The 17628-nt window shown below is 36.2% G+C and overlaps 2 protein-coding genes across 4 annotated transcripts in view; both read left to right on the top strand.

Moving 5' to 3' along the window:
- LOC128231171 (transformation/transcription domain-associated protein-like) overlaps positions 1-3721 on the top strand; it is a 67734-nt gene extending 64013 nt beyond the window's left edge. For both annotated transcript variants that reach the window (XM_052943663.1, XM_052943655.1), the window contains exon 87: positions 519-3721. In XM_052943663.1, coding sequence (XP_052799623.1) covers positions 519-628 — 110 coding nt within the window. In that variant the 3' untranslated portion in view covers positions 629-3721. The remainder of the gene's footprint in view (positions 1-518) is intronic.
- A 5644-nt stretch (positions 3722-9365) lies between these two features.
- LOC128238215 (integrin alpha-9-like) overlaps positions 9366-17628 on the top strand; it is a 57871-nt gene continuing 49608 nt past the window's right edge. The window contains exons 1-2 of one of the 2 annotated variants that reach the window (XM_052953893.1): positions 9366-9452; positions 16362-16878. In XM_052953893.1, the coding sequence (XP_052809853.1) occupies positions 16427-16878 (452 nt within the window). In that variant the 5' untranslated portion in view covers positions 9366-9452; positions 16362-16426. Of the gene's footprint in view, positions 9453-15560; positions 15652-16361; positions 16879-17628 lie in introns of those variants that run through there. The other variant, XM_052953900.1, reaches the window with a different exon arrangement.

Below are 17628 nucleotides of genomic sequence, written 5' to 3'. Positions count from 1 at the left end.
ATTTTTGAAAATAGCAACACTCTAAAGAATTAAGCAGATTTTTTTTATGTTTCATTGAAACATATTAAAAATATGTCCAAAAGCTTGTAGTAGAATCCTTTACTTCCTGGAATTTAGTCATACAATATACATGTACCCTAAATACCATAGATAGCTTAAACAATGGTAAGTTGCCGGCCTCGATTTCTCGAAACTTTTTCGGTTTAACAGGCTTAAATAGCTTGTTTTGATAAGCAAAATTTCATGTTTAAACTTGTTCCTAATGAATAATAAATACGGTAAATATTAAATATTCATTTTTATTAGACAACTAACTTGAAATAAAATGTCTAAAAAAGTTTAGAGAAGAAATATTACAGAAGTTATAGAAAATAACAAAGATAGTAAGCTTACGTTATTCCTGTTATAACAGAATTAAGAAGTTTCGAGAAATCCCCCCCATAGGCATTCTGTAATTTCAAAGATAGAGATTAATTTTCTTCGACAATTGCTGAACTGTGACCTCATTCTATTTTTAGACCTGGCCACGTTTGAGGGTGGGGACAGTAAGGTGAACACTCTAGTTGCCGCCGCCAACAGCCATGACAACCTGTGTAGAATGGACCCAGCGTGGCACCCCTGGTTGTAAACAGACGGGGAACCAGAATTGAGTGTTAAAGACTGGACTTTGGGTTAGAGCCAGATATTAGGAGATGCTGTTGTGAAGAAACTTGAAGAAAATCCTTCAATAAACCTGGAAACAGTCAAGATGGGACCAAACTTGTCATCTCTTTGATATAGACTTGGATAGAGATTTGTGTTTATATATGGAGACATAAATAGAATACAGCCATGAGTATCTGTGTACATGTATGATGGACGAAGCCTGTCACCCCCAGCTACACATGTATTAACAGGATAGAAACCAGAAATATTGGTATGGACACATGGACATATTCCTAGAACCATGATGAAAACTTTGCTTCCCTTACTCTTAATGTAATATTTATGCAACCAGTTGCAAATCATCAGAAACCCATACATCTTCCTGCCAACTGGAAAAGGTGTCCAGTTCCCTTTTAAATTGAATGAAAACAGACATTTCTGCTTGTGTTAAAGGCACCATAAATGTGTATGTCTGTATGCATAATTTTGTTGAAAGAGAAATTGTAAATATTATTTGTTAAAGTTTGTTTTGAAATCGTGTTTTCTGTTCAATTGAAAGTAATTAGTGGATACATTTATACATACTTAAGAATCTGATTTTTTTTTTTAAGTCTATATAGTGTTTCTATGAGTATGCTAATTAAGTGGCTTAAGGACTTGTTGATTGTCTTATGAGAAATTGATACATAAATAACTTACAATGCATTTAAGATGTGTCATTTACATATTATAAATTCAAAGTAATATATTTCTGCTGGTAACAGCTGTAGATGGTATCATATGACAATCAAATGTAAGTAATTAAAAACCAAGATTGTCAATTAAAGCACTTAATATTTTTTCAAGTATATTTTCCTGAAACTTTATAATTATATGGGACAGTGACCTCATTACATTTGTTTTACATGTATGTTATGCTTATGTGAGTATAAATCTTTGTGTCATGACAAATACATTAGGGAATATTAGTTTATTGCAATGCATATCATAGAGCAAAAATATATATATTTAATTTATGTTCTACTAATTTTGTGGACCAAAAACATGTACTGTAAAAGAAAATCTCCCTTTTTTAATTTCATAAATCACATAAGGTCTTATTATGTTTTCAAAGGAAAGAAGTTGAAACATATAAAAGCACACATTGGATTTTTTTTATTTCAAGTACAAATATGATTGCTTTCACTTCCATGCTCGTATATGAGGAAAATATATATGCTTCCAGAATGTATTTATGAGTTTCCATGTAAATTGTGCATGTTGTTTTAGTTTGGAGTATTTTTGACTTTTTAAGGTATTCAATGTACAATAATTTAAATTTTTGATGGCTATATATTTCGAAGCATTTTGCTTGTAGAGAAAAAACAGTTTAAAAGTATACTAAAAAAAACGACACATGACAAGCTCACATCTTTTGTCTTCGAAGATTACAAAATATGCCATTCCGCATCAGATTTCAGTCGAAACAAAGATCAGAAATACAACTGATGTAATTTTATGTTGTGGATTTTTGGATATTAGTAGTATGCAAGCAATACCCTTTCGAATAATTCCAGAATTATATGTAATCATCAGGCATTGAAATTTGACATGATCACCAACGGTTGAATACATTGACAAGCTTATGTATACATCTGACATGATCACCATCGCCAAGGGTTGAATACATTGACAAGCTTATGTATACATCTCACATGATCACCAACCGTTGAATACATTGACAAGCTTATGTATACATCTGACATGATCACCAACCGTTGAATACATTGACAAGCTTATGTATACATCTGACATGATCACCAACCGTTGAATACATTGACAAGCTTATGTATACATCTGACATGATTACCAACCGTTGAATACATTGACAAGCTTATGTATACATCTGACATGATTACCAACGGTTGAATACATTGACAAGCTTATGTATACATCTGACATGATCACCAACGGTTGAATACATTGATAAGCTTATGTATACTTCTGACATGATCACCAACCGTTGAATACATTGACAAGCTTATGTATACATCTGACATGATCACCAATCGTTGAATACATTGACAAGCTTATGTATACATCTGACATGATCACCAACCGTTGAATACATTGACAAGCTTATGTATACTTCTGACATGATCACCAATGGTTGAATACATTGACAAGCTTATGTATACATCTGACATGATCACCAACCATTGAATACATTGACAAGCTTATGTATACATCTGACATGATCACCAACGGTTGAATACATTGACAAGCTTATGTATACATCTGACATGATCACCAATGGTTGAATACATTGACAAGCTTATGTATACTTCTGACATGATCACCAATGGTTGAATACATTGACAAGCTTATGTATACATCTGACATGATCACCAACGGTTGAATACATTGACAAGCTTATGTATACATCTGACATGATCACCAACGGTTGAATACATTGACAAGCTTATGTATACATCTGACATGATCACCAATGGTTGAATACATGGACAAGCTTATGTATACATCTGACATGATCACCAATGGTTGAATACATTGACAAGCTTATGTATACTTCTTACATGATCACCAACCGTTGAATACATTGACAAGCTTATGTATACTTGTGACATGATCACCAACCGTTGAATACATTGACAAGCTTATGTATACTTCTGACATGATCACCAAACGTTGAATACATTGACAAGCTTATGTATACTTCTGACATGATCACCAAACGTTGAATACATTGACAAGCTTATGTGTACATCTGGTACTGTAATGTGCAGAAACTCTCATGTGATATGCAGAAACTTAATTATCTTGTCATTAGTACATTTTGATTGTTTCAGCCATGAATTATGTTTTTTAGGAGCATTTACATTTCATTAATCTTACGTGTCATTGAATGTATATTGAAGTTAAACATTACATTTAAATCAATCATGTGATGACTTTTTATTGTCGAAATTGCATCTGTATATAGAAAATGAATTTAACTGCAATTTGGATATGATATCGATGAAAATCAAATAAAATTAATGTCTTTGTTTTTTTACTCTTTTTTTATGGTATGATGTCTGCATTGTATATTAAGGACCATCGTTCAGAACTTTTTTTAAGTTAACAACATTGTTAACGCCATCGTTGTTAACTTTTAAAGGTGAACTATTGTATTGTGTGGTCATACAGGGATGTGATTTGTCCGCGGATTCGCGGAATTCCACGAATCTAATGGCCCAAGGGACCCCTTCCCCAAAAAAACATGTAAATTTTTTTTTTTTTAGCTGATTAAAAAAGATACTGGTGTGCTTTTGGTTGTCAGAGTTGATATCCCAGTTTGCTTCAAATTTAAAGTCAGAAGAACCCTCAAAAGAGCTTCTAAGAAGCCAGTTTTTCTTCTACGGCAGTGTGCATTTGACCCCAAAAGTGCCCCAAGAACCCATGGCCAGAATGGATTCAGCCCTCCAGCTGCCAGGTCAATCACATCCCATAAAATAATGCTTAAACAGCTGTCTCAAATCTTGGTAGAAATACTGTGGATCACAAGTGTGTGTCAATCAAATTTGATAACTAGTGAAGATAATAAAATACAATTGCATCTATTTCATATTTGAGCCCAATAAAATATAACGATTCTTTATGGTTATATGACTCTTTACAATGTCTCAAATGTTAACCAGTCTATTTTTACACGTTGATAAATTATTATGCCCCCCTTCGAAGAAGAGGGGTATATTGCTTTGCACATGTCGGTCAGTTAGTCGGTCCGTCGGTAGACCAATGCTTGTCCGAGTGATAACTCAACAATTCCTGGACGTATGGTCATCAAACTTGACATGAAGCTTGGGCCTGACCAGTAGATGACCCCTATTGATTTTAGGGCTCATCGGGTCAAAGGTCAAGGTCACAGTGACCTTTAATGGTAAAAGAATTTTAAAGCTTGTCCAAGTGATCACTCAACAATGCCTAGACCTATGGTCATCAAACTTGAGCCTGACCAGTAGACGACCCCTATTGTTCTTGGGGGTCATCAGGCTAAAGGTCAAGGTCACAGTGACCTTGAATGGTAAAAGGTTGTCTAAAGTGATAACTAGACAATGCCTGCACCCATGGACCTCAAACTTGACTTGGAGGTTGGGCCTGACCAGTAGATGGCCCCTATTGATTTTAGGGGTCATTGGGCCAATGGTCAAGGTCACAGTGACCTTGAATGGTAAAAGGTTGTCCGTGTAAGTACTCGACAATGCCTGCACCCATGGCCCTCAAACTTGACTTGGAGGTTGGGCCTGACCAGTAGATGACCCCTATTGATTTTAGGGGGTCAATGGTCAAGGTCACAGTGACCTTGAAAGCAAACTCGACAATTCCTGGTTCTATGGTCATCAAACTTGACATTAAGGTTGGGTCTGACCAGTATATGACACCTCTTCATTCCCCAATTGATTTTAGGGGTCAAAGGTCAAGGTCACAGTGACCTTGAAAGCAAACTCGAAAATTCCTGGTTCTATGGTCATCAAACTTGACATGAAGGTTGGGTCTGACCAGTAGATGACCCCTCTTCACTTTGGGAGTCATCGGGCCACGGTCAAGGTCACATAACCTTTAACGCAAAAAAGTTAACACATTTTCTCCCAGTGATATCTCAACAATGCCTGTACCTATGATCATCAAACTTGACATGGAAGTTGGGCCTGACCAGTAGATGACCCTTATTGATTTTAGGAGTCATCAGGTCAAAGGTCAAGTTCACATTGACCTTGAATGCGAAAATGTTTGGAGTGATAACTCGACAATGCCTGCACCCATGGCCCTCAAACTTGACTTGGAGTTGGGTCTGACCTGTAGATGACCCCTTATGATTTAAAGGGTCAAAGGTCAAGGTCACAGTGACCTTGAACGAAAAAATCTTGTCTGTGTGATAACTTGTCAATGCCTGCACCCATGGCCCTCCAACTTGACATGTAGATTTTTGGTGACCAGCTGATGACTCGTATGTATTTTGAGGTCATAGAGTCAAAGGCCATGGTCATAACGCACTCTATCCTCACACTTTGAATGGTCATAATCTTAAAACTGCCTCAACGGCATCCAATGTCAGTGACAAATCAGCTGTCATCTCGGTCCATGCATATTTCATTCAATTGTCTATATAATTCTGACAACATGGCGCTCAGGGGGGGGGGCATAATGTTTGAAAAACATCTCTTGTGAAGCAAGTGCCAAGTCGTATCACTGGGTTAACAACTCGAGTTATGTCCGTGGACCAACTGAAAGAAAAAAGACGAGCGTTTGCACTCATTAGTGGTTCTCTATTTTTGTGTTGTATATCTTGGCCCGGCGTAGCCGTCGACGTAAAACTTGCGTTCCGATCAGTTAAAAGTTCGTTTATGAATAAATGTTGAAATCATTTAATGTTGAATCACTTACCTATATTGTTGATGGACATTGATCCTGGTCAGATGATGGTCCCTATAGATTTGGGGATCAAAAGTGACCTTCATTGTGACTTTGGTGACCGTCAGGCGACACGTCAGGTTCACGCAATTCTAGTATATATTATTTTTAGGGTTGTAAATTAAAATCATCCATCCTTTCCTGAATATTTGAGGTTTATGTTCAATATAACTCATTTTAATTTAACATCTGAGTTATTTCAAATATCTTATAAATATTTATGGGCTGGGATGATTTAAAACTTCCATATCATCCTTCATACTATGGATGAGTAACTTTACATTGTAGGAGATTGGTTGCAGATTCTGATTATTTGAATTTAACATTCAGATGTTTTCATTAAATTGTCATTTTCCTATCTCTTCTCAATGCCTCAGTGATTTATGTCCCCGCTTTGGATTGAGAATCGGCCTGATTAAGACTGACATTCATGCATAATGCTACGTTTAATCGCTCAGTTACGGTTGTTTTTGTTGAGATATTGCAAATGAAATCCTATTAGATATCTTGGGCGTTCTGACGTGAATAACTTTCAACAGCTAATATGCATCTTAAGCGGACGGCCGTAATGTTATGTCTTGGAAAGAAGTATTAAACCGAATGATGTGTACCGAAATTGATTTGATGTGTTTTCGTTTGGGTATTTTATGAGTCTGAACCCTTTCTGTTTTGTTATGCGGTATTCGTGGCTTTAAAGTCGTACTGTTCCGGTTTTCACAAAACATCTTAAATCTGTGCTTAACTTAATACGATTTCCTTAAATTTTCAAAGTCTAAATTGAAGAAACGTACTCGAGCTTTTAATTAAACAGTATCTATTTCATATCATTAATGAAAAATAAGTATCTTCAGTGTATTACTGAAGGAAAATGACTTCAGTTAGGAAATGATTAAAGATGTTTTATAAACACCGGCTAAGGGTCTTGAAATCGACATTTTTTCTCAGGTATACATGTAAATGACACTGAATTTGTTATCACTTGTAATTATTCTATTTAACAAAATCATTCCAAGAAAAAAAAACTAAAAACAACAATCGTATCTATAGTTTATGTATCAGTATTTGATTTTCTCTAGATTAACGTGTAATTGTTTTCTGTTTTCTTATTATTTCAAGGACATGAAGTCACAAATTGTATCTTCTCTATTTAGGCGACTATAAATAAATTGCTAGATTTCCATCGCTGCCAGCCCCTCTTTTTTCCGCCGCCCAATTTTTATTGACTCAAGTATAATTGTTGGAACTAGGGTCTGTCTTTGAGTGTCGGTCCGTTACTGTCCGGGAACGTATTGATAAAGAAATCTCACCCCCGCCCCATTTAAAAAAATGGATGAAAAAATTAATCTAATATTTACTTTCTATTTGCCTCAGCCTTACTTTTATGAGCAGTTCAGTTCGCCGTTCTCTAAAAAACATGTAATTGATAACGCGGAGGTATTTTATCTCCCTGTTCTTAACAATAGCAATTATCATACGCGTTTAATAGATTTTTATTTTTTGCTATGTGACAAACGAGAATGTTTTTTGGAGCATTAAAACGACAAATAGGTATCATGTCAGATAAGAGGCGCGCGTTCTACATTGCATCTTCATGACATAGGCGTCTCAGATTACTATAGATAGTATTATGAATACTGATTTTGCATTGGCTTATTCAGCAATACACTTGTAACTTGTAATATGAACTCCAGTTGTTGAGGTAGTTCTGCACTGATCCATAGAACAGCTGTGACTATTGTTTACATTTGTGATTGAGATTTTTGTGGGGTTTGATTTTTGCAATGATATGAGAGTGTATTGAATATGTTAATATTGACGTTCTTAAAGTACATTTCAAGTTTAAACAGGAAATATGTGGTTTATTATTATGATAAATATTTTTGAATAAAAAGTGTTTAAACGCCCCAAAACAACATATGAAAAAAGTATCCACACTCTCGAACACATTTAAAACATGTTAGATCTGTGACTTTGTAACCATTATTCATTTTGTTAAAGTTATTCATTTGAAAATAGAGTATTTGCATATTCCTGTCATAATGAACTATACATGCAGGGCTGTGCGAAACTGTAGGGCCAAAAATAGTTCTTCGTTTCCACTAACATCTCAAAAGGATAGGTAGGTTAGCACTACTTTTTCACATATTTTTTCGACAACCGAGATTCTGAACCAAAACGACGTATATCAGGGTATATCAGGGTATATCTGTATTGTTGAATATTTAAGAAATACAATGGACAAATTTTAACATGTTCTCCGAAAAATGTCCAGTTTAAGGAAATTTCGAACAAAGCCATCGCTAGGACAAAAAAGGTTTGAGCGTCGGGAGGGAAAAATAGGTTCGGTCGGGTAAGTAGATACAAAAAATAAATAATTGTACACCTAATGTTGATCTAACTTTTCAAACAGCCACCTATTTCGGAGCGGAGTAGATATGACCATATCGAATTATAGTAAATATTCCTCATGCAATTAAGAGTTTGGAACATGGAGCACTTTGTAAATGCCTTGGGTTATAAAATACTTTAAACAAACTTTGCACGATACAAACTTGATAGGAATCATAAATTCAACATTAACTTGATACTTAACTTAACGCGAATACCTCTTAAAACATTGTACAACATTTGAATATGAGCATTAACGTTATCAATGAATTTTACGGTATTCTATATTGGTCTTAACCGGATCTAAGAACGATGTAGCTAATCGGATAACTGGTTATTTATAACTGACCAATACAGTGAATGAAGTCAATGATGTTTGGCCATATGGTTGACTTAAGTTACATATTGAATACCACCCCAGAACATTTATTGCTAACTTGAACACACACAGTTCATCGTCATTTCAATAACATAACATATGGCATAGCAATACTTGTTAAATGCGAGAGTGCATATACATATAATTTTATCAATGGTTTTATTATTCAAAGCGTTATATCGTAACTTAATAGCAACGTTGAAAACCTTGAAATTGACGTTTAACACGTATAATCACAAAAAAACAATACGTCGATTATTAGAAGTGTTCACAATAACGGTTTACTGCTATGGGTGCATCTATTATTTGTCTGCAGAAGAAATTACGCTAAGTATTATCTGGGAACTGGGACTAATAGAAGCGAGGAACAAAGTATAAATGATTGTTACTACACAACTATTACCAATACATCAATGAATATCACTTATGTTTGTGCAATATCTTGCACCATAAAATGTGCGCCAAACACTAGAATATTCATTCAATGAAGGTTTGTTCTAACACAATGATAGGCAAAGTGGCTGGTTCATAACTACAGAACAGCAACTAGCGGATCCTAAGAGTTGTTTCAAACGCGTCACAGAAGGTAATACGTCATTTTATTTCCTTAACTTTTGTATAGTTTTCAATTTACACAAATATGTAACAAAAATGAAAACTTTTGCTTTAAGATCATTTCAATTCATGACTAAAATTGACGAAGATGTTTATAAAAATAGACCCCAGGGTCTGGGAGGGGTGCCGCACCCGGCGCTAGCCTTCCTAAAACTGCCTAGGTGAGTGTTTAATGTCGATATGGTATGACAAAATATGAACAAATTACATTAGAATGCACCACTTAACCACATTTTGTGTAGTAATTGAAATTACTACGCGATCTACTTGCAGCGTAGTGAAATGTAAAGAATTTTTCCAGGGTAGTAATTTCAATTTGGCAGTAAGCATTAGGTCTTCAATTTAGGGAATTTCAATATTTTATGCAGTAAAACACTTGACTGGCCGGAATCGATTTGAACTAAATATACGCAAATTACACGTTAAAAACTACATCCAATTAATACTATAATTACTAAGTTTAAGAACTTCTTCTACTGATATGCCGGCCTACGTCCGAGGTTGTGTTTGATGGAAAATGACCGAGGTGTTCTGATTGGTGAAGAGGCGCATGTCTTACGTGTCACAAGTTTGCCCCCTCAAAATTCAAATCCTGGGGGCCGCCACTTGAAGAAATGGAATCTGGAATCATGCTAGCTCTGGCTTCCATAACTTATATGGTTTTTTTATGTTTACTTCTCATGAAACACGTCCCTAAGGGTAATATACTCTAAACGTGTTCGCTGAAGTTCTTTAGCTAGAATCACGCTTGATTGCATTACCAAATGTGCGATAACTTGAAACACAAACTGTGTTGAAACCTATGTTCATTTAGGAGTGTGTTCTACGAGATATATATATAAATATAGACAAATGTCGAACACTATTCATTCAAATGTTGAAGATTTGTTCTATCGAAATGAGTAGCAACGACTACGAGATCAAGCCCAGTATATCTATTTATATGCAAACAATTTAATAAAAGCACTATTCGTTCAAGTTTACTTTTTATTTCAATATCAGGGAGAAAAGGGTAATAAAATATGCCCCAAATGCACCATTTCGCAGTAGAAATTGTTAAAAATTTCTTTGCCGAGTACCCCAACACTTTAAAACCAAATAAATTTCGGTTCTAAGGGAGGGGCGCAAGTCAAAAGGTAACGCCCCTAAGTTACGCCTCCGCTAACGGCGAATTAAAGAAGTACGTATTAAAGAAAACATCATTATAGGACAAGATTTTACAATATTTAAGAGGGGAGAAATTTGATTTCTTTTTTCTACAAACATTGTGTACTATGTTCAAAACATAGTGATTGAAAAACAGTATTCACATTTAATGATTCAAATATGCATGTGAAACTTGTGGTCGTTATTTCACATTTGTTTGTGTTTGAAATGTTTGGTCTAACATGGAACAGACACAGTCATAGTGTAAATATACCGCTGTGAAAATCGCCATGTTGTCGGGTTTGGTTTTATTTGCCTTTCCATCAGTATCGAAGGTCGCTTCTTTAATTGTGTGGAAAGCGAATCAATATTTCCAGAAAATTTGTCATGAGCACACTATAGGTTTGTGGAAAATTCTAATTATAAAGCATTGTCATGTTAAACTCATTTGAATTCAGCGAGAAAAAAAGCATATGGTTTAAGTGAAGATAAAAATATAACCCTTTTTAAATGTGTCTTTTTTTTGTTTTCAATTGATAGTAGCGGAGCCACAAACTCACAGTTAAAGTAGCACCAAAATATTGTTAATATTTTATATCAATTCCTACCCCCCCCCCCCCCCCCCTTGCCCATCCGTAACTCGGTGATTTAACGACCATGTTCAGTTGGAGTAAAGAACAGCAACACTTTTTTGGTAATTTTCTTTAAAAAATGTGCATGTTTTGAGTGAACATGCTAAAATTTGACCATTTTCTATTTAAAATTTTCTTCAATACTAATACAATGTATAACGTGATATAAGTCGGTATGGAACAGAACCCCGATTCTCAAAAAAATGTATGCCTACATACCTACCCTAAGTTTTTTATGTTAGTGGAAACAAAGACATTTTTTGGCCTTACCATCGTAATAAGTGGCTCAGTAAAATAGCAAGCTTATTAAAATGGTTGTTTATCGGATACATGGGTTAATACGAAATGAAAGTGTCCTAGCTTTGCACCTGAGTCAATGTCGTCTGTTGCTGTTTGCCGCGACATTACTCAGAAGCAGACGACAATTTGACGCTACGAGCGCCTACTCGATATTGATTTCGGGCAGGTCTAAAAATGACTCAGAGGATGAAACGCATCGACACATTCCATTATTCTAGAAAACTTCGAATCTGCTTTCTAATGTGTGAGCAATCCCCATGATTTCAAATCGATTAGATTTTACAAACGATCTAGTTAGAATTTGTGAAATTCCACGCACATATTGGCATTTAACTACCATTAGACCCGATTTTACATCATGATGAACTGAAAATGAAAATCCTTACTTTATTCTAGTGGCATGTATAACTTTATGTGTCAAATACTTATACACGCAATTGTCAGGATGCAAAATATTTAAAAATGCCGCAAACTTTATGTAAAACGAAGGAAATACTTCAGGAAATACTTTAAGCTGAAGTAAACGGTAAATCCTGGTTTTGTAACAAATGTACTTTTAACAAATGCAATATTTTAGATTATCAATAACATTGTGCATAACAGATATCTGTTTATACTCATTTGGGAGGTAATAAGAAGTGATTTAATAATGGCTGTCAATTGATGAGCGAATGCCTTCTTTTTGCTGTTGTCTTCTGTTTAAAAGTTGTATAAATATTATTTTGAGGTTAATTATAAACATGATTCCCCGTAGTAAGTTATAACCAGACTTAAACATCTGGATATTTGAAAAGTAGTTTAGTTTATGGTATTTCATTATTGTCACTAATCACAACAATTGAAAACACAATTTAGTAAGGCATACAAAGGAAATGGGAAACATGTTTATTAATTTTCCAAATAGGCTTATGTTATTTGTGTTTCATAAATCAAAATGAAGCCTTATTTACATTTACTAAATATGTTGCCTTATTGTTTCAAATTATTATCTGCATTATGTAAATTGTGATTAACATATCGCATAACATGACCATGTTTGGATTTTTTTTATATCTTATCTTACGGCTAGTTTAAGAATGTGATAGTGGTAAAAGTGTCCGCCTATCATCCAAGAGGTTGTGGGTTCGGTTCCCATGCACCAGGGTAAGAGTGGTCAAGTGGTAAAGGTGTCCGCCAGTCACCCAAGAGGTTGTGGGTTCTATACCCACCAGAGTGAGATTGGTCAAGTGGTGAAGGTGTCCGTCTGCCACCCAAGAGGTTGTGGGTTCTATACCCACCAGAGTGAGACTGGTCAAGTGGTGAAGGTGTCCGTCTGCCACCCAAGAGGTTGTGGGTTCTATACCCACCAGAGTGAGACTGGTCAAGTGGTGAAGGTGTCCGCCAGTCACCCAAGACGTTGTGGGCTCGGTTCCCACCAGGATGAGGGTGGCCAAGTGGTAAAGGTGTCCGCCTGCCACCCAAGACGTTTTGGGCTGGGATCCCACCAGGATGAGAGTGGTCACATGGTAAAGGTGTCCGTCTGCCACCCAAGAGGTTGTGGGTTCTATACCCAGCAGGGTGAGAGTGGCCAAGTGGTAAAGGTGTCCGCCTGCCACCCAAGACGTTTTGGGCTGGGATCCCACCAGGGTGAGAGTGGTCACATGGTAAAGGTGTCCGCCTGCCACCCAAGACGTTGTGGGCTCGGTTCCCACCAGGGTGAGAGTGGCCAAGTGGTAAAGGTGTCCGCCTGCCACCCAAGACGTTTTTGGCTGGGATCCCACCAGGGTGAGAGTGGTCACATGGTAAAGGTGTCCGTCTGCCACCCAAGAGGTTGTGGGTTCTATACCCACCAGGGTGAGAGTGGCCAAGTGGTAAAGGTGTCCGCCTGCCACCCAAGACGTTTTGGTCTGGGATCCCACCAGGGTGAGAGTGGTCACATGGTAAAGGTGTCCGTCTGCCACCCAAGAGGTTGTGGGTTCTATACCCAGCAGGGTGAGAGTGGCCAAGTGGTAAAGGTGTCCGCCTGCCACCCAAGACGTTTTTGGCTGGGATCCCACCAGGGTGAGAGTGGTCAAGTGGTAAAGGTGTCCGTCTGCCACCCAAAAGGTTGTGGGTTCGATGGGAGACTTTCTTATGGTCTCTCAAAATGGACGCCAGTACCGGTTTCTACCCAGGAAAAGGAATCCAGAGTGATTCTATAAGCTACCAGCTTTTATCACAATTGAGCTATTGGAAATTAGTATAAACTAATCTTTCTTGTATAATATTCGACCCCCGCCCTTGGCAGACTGTAGGGGATAGAACCGGACCAGATAGGCGCGTGCCGTCTGATTATGGTTGACAGTTTTTTTGGGGGGTAATATGATATTGTTCTTAATGAGGTAAATAATACGAATATCAGTGGTCTTTCAAATATCTGAACGTTAACCATGGTGTAAAATTGGCCAAATATCATTCATAAGTTATTTTATGATACAAGTCATAAATACATAAAAAAAATCATTTTTATACGTAAGATAAGAGAGTTGTGTTTTTCTAGTTTCAATGCAGTTTTTTAAAACAACAACAATTGTTTGTTTCATTCATTGTACCTGTTAAGTTTACGTATTGATCAATTTGTTTGTTTTAACTGCCATTGTTTTAGGAAATAACATTTTTCCATAAAATATTCTGAGTGAATTTCAGTGTGTGTGTTTTTTTATTAAGTATGATACGTTTGAATATATCTTATATATCCAGCAATGATTTTAATTAACACCTGCATAGGACATAACGTTTGTAAACCACGGTCTGCCGTGTACATAGGCTCTTGTTTATATACTAGTAGATAGTATATACATGTACACAGAATGATGCTGAACCCTGAAACGGCATCCGCATTTCCCAGACGGGTCCTTGAGAAGTATTACAAACGAGCTGTAAAATAAAGAAACATTATTTCCGCAATACAAAGAACTCCCTTGCTGATTCGGTTTCACAAAGAGACAATGGCACCGCATTTAGGCCGTACCAAAAGTATCCAGTGTTTAGCGTCTGTTTCAAAACCTAACCAAACTGATACATACCAAACTGTCTGGTTCCGGGCAGGGGGAAATGATGACTCTTATTCTTTGCATAATAAATGCCATTCATAACCGATTTAATCAATCATAATCACAAAGCAAGCATCGGTCCGTACATCTTGGAGGTTGAATTTTCCTCAATATATGATACAGAAGGCCTCAATATCTGAGTTTAATTAAGGCAACGGTCTAAAAATTACTAGATATGGTTGGGATTAAAGTCCAGTCAAAACAACAAAGCAAGCCCCGAACTCTTTCCATGATAGTTCTGTATATTGTGTTTTCAGTAATAAATAACTTATCTTTTTAATTGCAATTAACAAAAATTGATTTTTTTTTATCAAGAGTCGAATAAATCTCTAGGGTCCAGGGATTTTGCTAAGTAGAATCAGGTTGCCCTAATTAACGGTCATTTTTGAAGACCGAATTGATGTTCTTATTGCTAAGCTTCAAATATTTCTTAGCTTAATTGTGATTTTTTTTGTAACGGATTTCGGTATGAAGGCTTTACATAACCCGCTCGATGACGTTAAACGAAACAACGGTTTGGCGTGGCCTTAATCAATTAGCCAATTGATTTGACATTGAACTGCATGATCTCATACATAAATAAAAGAAGAACTACGTTGTATGATTCAATGATGTCTGAAGGAATGGCGAAGTATTTCTCACTAGTCGTGTTAGTCATATTCCAGGTTTATCAATGTACTCTGCTAGGGTATTGGAAAATGTTTGTTATTCTTTTTTTTTGCTTAAAGCTGAAGTCTCACAGACTGATTGTTTTGAAAACATTTTTATTTTTGTCCTGGAAAGAGGCATTTTTACGTTTATGTCTGGAAACCAGTGATATAAGACTGCTGACAAAAGAGCACATGGCAGTTTTTCATATTTACGTTCGAAAAGTAATCATGCGGTTTTATGGCTAAAAGCGTTACCCACAGCAGTGTTTTAAACGATTCGGATATTATTTATTGTGAGTTATCTTATATGACTAAATCGAAATCATTGCTGCCAAAATCAGCTGTTTCTGAGACAAAATGTCTTAAAAAAGGTAAATTCTGTCAATCTATGAGAGTGCAGCTTTAAAAGGAAAAATACGTTGCGTATATGAGTAGTATTTGTGGTAGTTATTGTGGTAAAGGTGTAAAATTTACAACTGGTGGGATTGTATGTTACAATACTTGTTTACAAAATGGGCTTAATTTTGGTTCAATAATTCGTAATCTGCATTACGTAGTATTATAGGTATTTTGTTAGCAAAATAACTACCTATACCTTATGTTCATTTGTAAATGTATATTACAGCTTTACTGTAAGGGTTTTAACATTAGCTGCATTAATTTTATGTAACACGAACGCTTCATTTATTACGAAAATCCATTTTCTGTCCTCGTTGAATAAAGCTTGGTGTAATGGAGTAGCAGGTTACTTAAATGTGATAGTGGCTGGCGTATAAATAAAATATAGGCGCGCGTAACTGAAGTTTTATAAATACTGTAAGATAGCATAGCCGTGGAGTTAGAAAGCAAACACATACCTTCTTAAATATGGTTGGGTGGTTAATACGAGGGCTACCATGATATCAAGTCGTTGGTTTTGAATTTTAGCAATAAAATCATATTTCATGAAGGTTGAATTAGATGTCAAGTGATTGGAGTTTCTTTAAGATACGCTGAAGTTTTATGTAAGCGCAGATTTGTGAGTGAAAAGGAAATAATTTATAACGTGAGGTTGATCTTAATGTCTTTACACTTTTTATAGGATAATTGTAGCGGAAAGACGGAAAAAAGGAGAAAAATACATCATCGGAAACAGGAGGAATTACCATGGAAATAGCAGAATGTAAAATGGAAATTGATCGGCAAGAAAACGGACGTTTTAAGTGCACGAGTTGTACAAGACTTGGGGAATATGAGGGAATGGCCACCTCAGGGAATTATGAACGATGTTTGAATAAACGTGCTCGAGAAGTGTGTTCAAATACCCAATCACAATGCGAGTGTTGTAGTGATGGAATTTCCAGGAACTTTCATTCACCTAGTAGCGTTTTTAGCATTTTTGGCCAAACTATGCAATACAAACGCTCATTTTTTACATGTAAGTCGCTTCAAATGTTAACATTCACGGTGCTATTCATTTTACTCGTACGGACGGACGTATGTAATGGATTTAACCTTGACATTACCAACCCTGTCGAGTTTAGGATGCCTAGTAACCAACCGGACAGTTATTTCGGATACACCGTGGCCATGTTTCGAACAAGCACCGGGCAGAAATGGTAAGTACCATATATAAATCATATACAAATTAATATCATGCTATGGACTAGTTGACATAGAATACCTATAGAATCAAAAGTCGCTACTTATAGAACCAAGAGTCGAAGTTTTAGTTTTAAGTTCGTCAGGCCTTACCGCGTTATTTGAAGAACCGAATTTTCGTGCAATGCATCCAAAGTACGTGCGCTCGTGCAGTTGATATGATTAAGAATTTGATGCTATCTAATCATGTCCCTGGTATTACTCTACCATACGTTATGCACAAATTTGACTCCGATTAAATGTCACTGGTTCCTTTGGGGACACATTATAAGAGCACGAGTGTGTAATTGATCTGATATAATTTCAGACAATACACGTGTGTACGGTTAAACTATAGACCTATGGTCTGATCGTATCAACACGCATATCGTACGATCGCTTTTTCAAATAGTGATTTCTTAGTAATTAGTATAATTATTTCGAAACTAAGAGCATAAAAGCATGGAAGGTCAGTTAAGGCAAAATTTATTTGATTTTGCAAGTAAAATATTCAAATTGATTTGTGACGCTCAAGAAATATTTAACTGAAATTATTGATTTGACGACAGTTTCTCGTACGCGCCTTGATACAATAAGCCCGTTGAGTTTAGCACAGAAACACTGGGTCCCTGCTGGAAGCTTTTTCTTACATTATTACACAAGCTTTCTAGTATTGCAGGGAAGGGTGGGAAAGGAGACCAAGCTCATCACTTGTAAGGGGTGGGGAC

Source organism: Mya arenaria, chromosome 1 (genome assembly GCF_026914265.1).
Source record: "Mya arenaria isolate MELC-2E11 chromosome 1, ASM2691426v1".
In the NCBI taxonomy this organism is placed as follows: domain Eukaryota; kingdom Metazoa; phylum Mollusca; class Bivalvia; order Myida; family Myidae; genus Mya; species Mya arenaria.
This window is presented reverse-complemented; position numbering and strand designations above follow the sequence as displayed.